The 6000-nt window shown below is 37.2% G+C and overlaps 1 protein-coding gene across 3 annotated transcripts in view; it reads left to right on the top strand.

Moving 5' to 3' along the window:
• Nucleotides 1-299: 299 nt before the first annotated feature.
• Nucleotides 300-6000, top strand: part of lrba (LPS responsive beige-like anchor protein) — a 283887-nt gene continuing 278186 nt past the window's right edge. For 2 of the 3 annotated variants that reach the window (XM_041260269.1, XM_041260252.1), the window contains exons 1-2: nt 300-890; nt 1044-1290. In XM_041260269.1, coding sequence (XP_041116203.1) covers nt 1093-1290 — 198 coding nt within the window. In that variant the 5' untranslated portion in view covers nt 300-890; nt 1044-1092. The remainder of the gene's footprint in view (nt 891-1043; nt 1291-6000) is intronic. The other variant, XM_041260260.1, reaches the window with a different exon arrangement.

Genomic DNA, 6000 nt, shown 5'->3' with positions numbered 1-6000 from the left:
TCATCATTTGTTTCTCTATTAAACCACAGAAGAAAAAGAAAGTATGTTTTTAAAGAAAAAAAAAAAAAGCTATGTGTCTTCCTCCCCTCCAGTAGATGTCTCTAAAGGTGCTTGTATTACACATCTCCTTAAACACTTATCGTTGTTATTAAATGCTGGGACACGAACATACACGGTGTGCCACGGCTATACTTGCATTTGTTACTTACTCTTCCCAGAGTGCTAACCAACGGCTCCTACCTGAGATACACCTGGACACCTCCGTGTGGCCAATCACCGCGTACTGCGCATGCTCTAGCCTCTCAAAGGACAACACTGTCATGGCGGAGACGGGCTGCAGCAAGGGGTGAACCAGGAAGAGGGAACTGAAGACGGGATAATACCATAGTTGAAACAAGTCTGATTGAAATAGCTGTGTTGCTTATCCTGTGGCAACTCTAACGGAGCAGCAGGCGGATCTGTGACCGCTGCGTTTCGTAGGTATTCAAGCCACATTACCGTGTGGCAAATGTACCTGTCTACGGAGCATACCCTTCTGTTCTAGCGGGGAAAAGTCATTGTTTTTCGTCATATTTTGAAAATCGCTGGATCAAACTTCAGATCAACTGGTTTTGTGCTGATATGTAAAATAAATCAAACTGACAGACAAACCGAGACAGCGGGTTCCGTTCTGTACTATTTATTGTTTTAAACTCCGGATATCTTATAACTTTGTTTTTTTTTTTTTAATCTCTTGGGTCTGCCGTTTTAATGCACCCACTGATAAAAGCAACAGACTAAACCGAAAGGAATTTGAATTTCACTGGCCTGACAACTACACACTGCGCTGACACTAGCGTGTTGTATCGTGTTGTTGTATCTGCATCCTTGAAAAACAGAAGATAATTACGGTACTTTGATTAAATTCTGTTTTGAATTCGGGGGGAGAGGAGAAAACGGCATTTGTATGCGTCTGTTGTAATTCTATAGGGGGGTGGGGGGAACGACAAGACAAAATTCGATTCAAACATTTCTAATTTGTACTTTTCTCTTCCACGCCCTAGACTGTAAAGCGGTATCTCACCTGTCGTCTCCACTTCCCATTCGTTTGCAATGGCCAGTGAGGAGAAACCGGTTCCTCTTGGACTGCAGGCAGGTGATGCGGGTGGTAAGGACGAAGGAACTGCTCCTCTGTCCTTGAACCCCGGAATTCCGATTCGGGGGATCAAGATGAAATTTGCAGTACTGGCTGGTCTGGTGGAAGTTGGGGAAGTCACGAACAGGGACATCGTGGAGACTGTCTTGAATCTGGTAAGCTAATTGATCTATATAGGCCTTCTACCACAACTACTACAGCTAGGTTTTGTTTTGCACGGACGGTACATACAACTAAACGAAGGGCCCTGTAATATAAGATATTGTATAAAACTTTACAATGAAAAGTCCCCATATACCATGTCACACCTGCTATTCATTATTCATTATAGCTGTTAAATAAAATATAGCACTGTTGAAAACAAGGTTGCTCTGCAGTACTGTGTTCTACAAAATGGAAAATCGATAACAGTATTTGTAAAAACCAGACAGACACAAAAAGGTGTTAGTCTTATTTTGCATGTTTAAAAGCTACTGTAGGCTCACTGTAGTGTATACTCATACTCGGTTTAGACTCATACAATGAAACTTCCATCTTATTGTAGTTCTGTCTTTAGAGTTCTTGTTTGTGCCTTAGTACTTTATTACAGTTTAGTATTTTTGATACAATTTTATTGGCTGATGTAGCTATTTTAAAAACCTGTTAGACCCACTTTCTGGCAGACACCCTGAAAGTTGTACAGCAACCCGGTCAGACAATGACTGTTATGGATGCTTTTGTTACAGGATTATTGAATCTAAGTCGTAATATTTCTTCCCTTTACTCTCTTTTTGCAAATCATAGTAACTGTGATTTAAAGATGTTAGATTATGTTTAAATCTCCAATGCCCCTTTGGCCTTTGATAGGCAGAGTAGTATGGCAATTATGTTCACATACTGTTTGCTAATACACTCAGATGAGTTGGTGGTGAGGCCATTGTCCTGCCCTGTTGCACGCACACAATTTATACAGTTTAAAATTCAGGGTGCTATAAAGAATAAAGCTACAGTACAGTGTTGGAAAAAGAAACATACTTAACACAGAGAATATGTGTGGTTGACAGGTTCTGTACTGTAGCTTCACTTACTGAACAGACACCTGTTGAAAATATGTGTAATACAGTGTAAGGCAAATTCAAGGTTGAAAAAAAAAAAAAAGCCCTCGGGATCAACAAGGATTGGTTTGATCTAATTTTCCTTTCGTCATCTGTTTGCAGCTAGGAAAGCGAAAGACTTGTTAATTCCATGTATTTATGATTTTTATAAGCAAATGAACAAAATGCAATTTAAAGGGAACGTTATTTATGTGTAGCACTTCCTTGGCCAGCTGTTTAAAAATGCGTGCTTATTATTAATTAGTCATTTAGCAGACGCTTTTATCCAAAGTGACTTGGTCACTTAAAATAGGACCTTGGTTTTCGTCTCATCGGAAGGACGCAGCACAAGGATGTTGCTCAGTCACATACAGTGTGCATTGTTATCTTTGAAATCTGTTGATGCTTTGTATGAGTAGAACCTGAAGGGCAAGAATGCATAGTAAATTAAAAACCTGTAAAACTGCTTTGGCACTAGAAAATTGAGTTGGGCGTTACATTTTATAATACAGTTATAGACACTATTAACAGACCTGCTCTGCTCAAGGTGCTAGGCTTTAAAATAATATGCTGGTTTAAAATTCTTACCTGGATGCAATGAACGCTGGAGAGCATGAAGTACTGTGGCCTAGGGTTTATCGTTATATTGGTCAGGGTAATTTTCTCTCAGTAAAAATAATTTATTATCAATTAAAAATAAATAAAAAAAATACAAATTGAATATTTCTATTGATATTAAGTGTAAGCTCAGTGCATGCAGTCATTCTTAAATGTGTGATTACAGTTACAAGTTACTGAAAAAATGTAGGCCTAACCAGAGTACTGTAACACATTAGGCCCACATGTAACGTGTTACTTGTAGTGGACTTGCGTGCCATTCTTAAAATGGCTGCTTAAAGTCCCTATCTTGCATAGAAAAACATTTTTTGGCTTTGGGGTCGTACTTGGTTTACTTTCACAATGAGCAAGAAATTAAATCTCCATGATCTATTTTATGACATGGAGAGACGTAAAACTATCAATAAATATGGGAAATACAGATGATGCACAAAGTTGGCTTGATGTCACTAGGGGAACACATACCAGGAGCAGAGGAGAGATATACATGACTTCAGACTGTGAAAGCGTCCATTGCGACGTTTTGAGGAGTCTGTCTTATAGTAAGAACAGTGGGAGTGTGATGTGTAGTGAAAGAAATTGTGGGGAGGAAGAGTAAGTGGTTTGAGGCCCGATTCCGAACTGTTTTCAACCTCCAGCAGGAGAAAATAACCACGCTGGCATGAGGAATGCGAGTGACACGCCCCCTTGTCTGCAGGTCAGCAATTCTGAATGTTGTTCTTGTATAGTTAACCCTAGCTAGCAGTTCATTTATGGCAGTAAAAAAATTGTATTTCTGTATTTGGTTTGTTGTACCATTTATATCTTGCAAATGGTGTTTACTGTTTCCCATCCACTTAAAAAATAAAGCATTGTTTATATTACAGGGCCGAGATGACTTGCATGGTCACATATAGCTCATGAAATAAACACTTATGCTTTCATAACATCCTTGTGAACTGCATGTAATTATTATTATTATTTCTTGGTAGACGCCCTTGGCCCTTGTTACCTTAAAGATACAATTGAAAATCGAAAGCTTACATAAAAAAGCTGGATGAGTGGATTTATTCTTTTGATTTCTGCTTCAGAAATCTTGAGCACTTAGTGTTTGTACTGGTTTATAGTATTCTGACGTTATTGTTTTTATTAAGTCAAGAATATGAAAGATGTGCTCATGTTTATTTTCTTTGGGTAGTTTTGGGCCACTGAGTTTATTTGATAACGGTATATTGTATAATAATAATAATTAATAGTAATAATATCTGACATCTGCAAAAAATAAATACAACACTTGCAGAGAACTGATTATGCGCAGTGGATAGCCTAGTATTGAGCACTAGTGCACAGGGTAAGAAAAAAAAAAATCTTTGGTAATCATTCTTATATCTGTATGAAGTGTCTTATAGATGCACCTAGTTAAAAATGTATTTTCTATAAAAGTAAATGGTATGAAATTGTTTAAGGCTGGTTTAAAAAAAAAAAAAAAAAAAAAAAAAAAAAAAGGTATTGTGGTTTCTAAATGGTTCTGCTGCTGTCAGGGGAAAATGAATCAATGGTTACTTGATGATGGTCTGCGTATTTTTGTGAACTTGTGTACCAGTGTCTTCCAAAAGAATAAAAATCAAATTTGTACCTACCAGAAACCAACAAACAAAAGCTTTAATCTCTGTGTTCTGTGTGGTAGAAGTGTTCGTTGCATTGTGCACTGACGAACACTGACAAATTTTACTTTCATGGAATACTTTTTTTCATGCAATGTATTCCCTTGTGCCTATCTGAGGTGAAATGTATTTTTGACATCGTTTAACCATTGTGTGATCGTTTTGTTTAAGCCATAGACATGTGCAAGATTGTTTATGGGTCGTGCTTTCCCCTAGTGACGTCACAGATGTCAAGATTCGAAATCAGGGCTTTTTGGCGGAAGCACTCAAAACAAGCTTTACGATTGTAAATTTCTTAAAGCTACAGCACAAAAGTATAAATTATATATGTGTGTTTTTAGAACACTATTAGTGTAGTTTAATAAAATATAATTAGATTGTAATATGAAATAGGTGACCTATGGACTTTAACTGAATGTACTGAGAACGTTTAACAATTCAATCTTTAGTGATATTGCTTGGTTGACCAATGTCCGTTTAGGCAAAGTAAAGCAGTTCATTTTGTAAGAGGAAGTCTTCAGACCTGTAGTGCTTAAGATAGTGGTATTCAATTCAATTCTCTGGCAGGCCAGATAAGCCAATGTCCAAACCTTGGGGGGTGGGGGTGGGGGTGTTCACAGGACGTGCATACATGATGTGCATACCGGTGTGAGGTTGTTTAAATGGTCATGAAAATCTAACTATCCAATCACAGTTTACATACTAACACTAGTAGGGCTGTCGTTAAAACCTCCAAATTTCAATCGGTTAATTGGGCACACAAAATCGAATCGTTCAGATAAATAGCAATGATTGTACCGCCCACATACATTTTTGCTCCGTTCCTCTCCCTGCGACGTGATTATTTTAATATCATTGCTGTTAAGTAAAAGCTTGTGCACAGCAATTGAATACAAGTGGTAATTATGCCTTGGTAGCATCAAGAGGAAAAAAAAAAAAACACAACAACATTCAGTGTTACTAAAATATTTATTCCAAACAGATTTTCAGTACTTTGGAAAGTATTCTATATAGACTAGACACGAGTTTATGAAAATCATCTTTTTTTTTATACAGTGGTAACTGCAGCATCACGCATTGCATCTTGTTAATACTGTACCATCTAACCCACTATCTGTGAAACACACAATGCGGAATCCCTGCCTAAAACATGATGATGATGATGATGATGATAATAATTATTAGTGTTGTAAATCGAACCCTATCGTTGACATTGATTACCGTGCAAATTCTAACAGTGATTATTAATCATCATCGAGTTAAAATACTTAAAAAAAAAAAAAAAAAAAAAAAAAAAAAAAAAAAAAAGAGTTTAAGGAATAATGAATCCTCTTTTTATAGAGCTTGGTATAATAATACTGCAGCGGATCGTGCACAATTTTGCATTCTAGTGGTGGCAAACTATTTTGTACAACCTGCAATGTTTCATTGGATCACATACGTCGAGCTGCGATCCAGTGGGGTCCCAATTGATAAATAGTTTGATTGTTATCGTTATTGTTACAAGAATGTCTGTCTGTCTATGTATCAT

The sequence above is a fragment of the Polyodon spathula genome, chromosome 1 (genome assembly GCF_017654505.1).
Source record: "Polyodon spathula isolate WHYD16114869_AA chromosome 1, ASM1765450v1, whole genome shotgun sequence".
NCBI classification, from domain to species: domain Eukaryota; kingdom Metazoa; phylum Chordata; class Actinopteri; order Acipenseriformes; family Polyodontidae; genus Polyodon; species Polyodon spathula.
The sequence above is the reverse complement of the archived record's forward strand: the minus strand, read 5'-3'. Positions and strand labels throughout refer to the sequence as shown.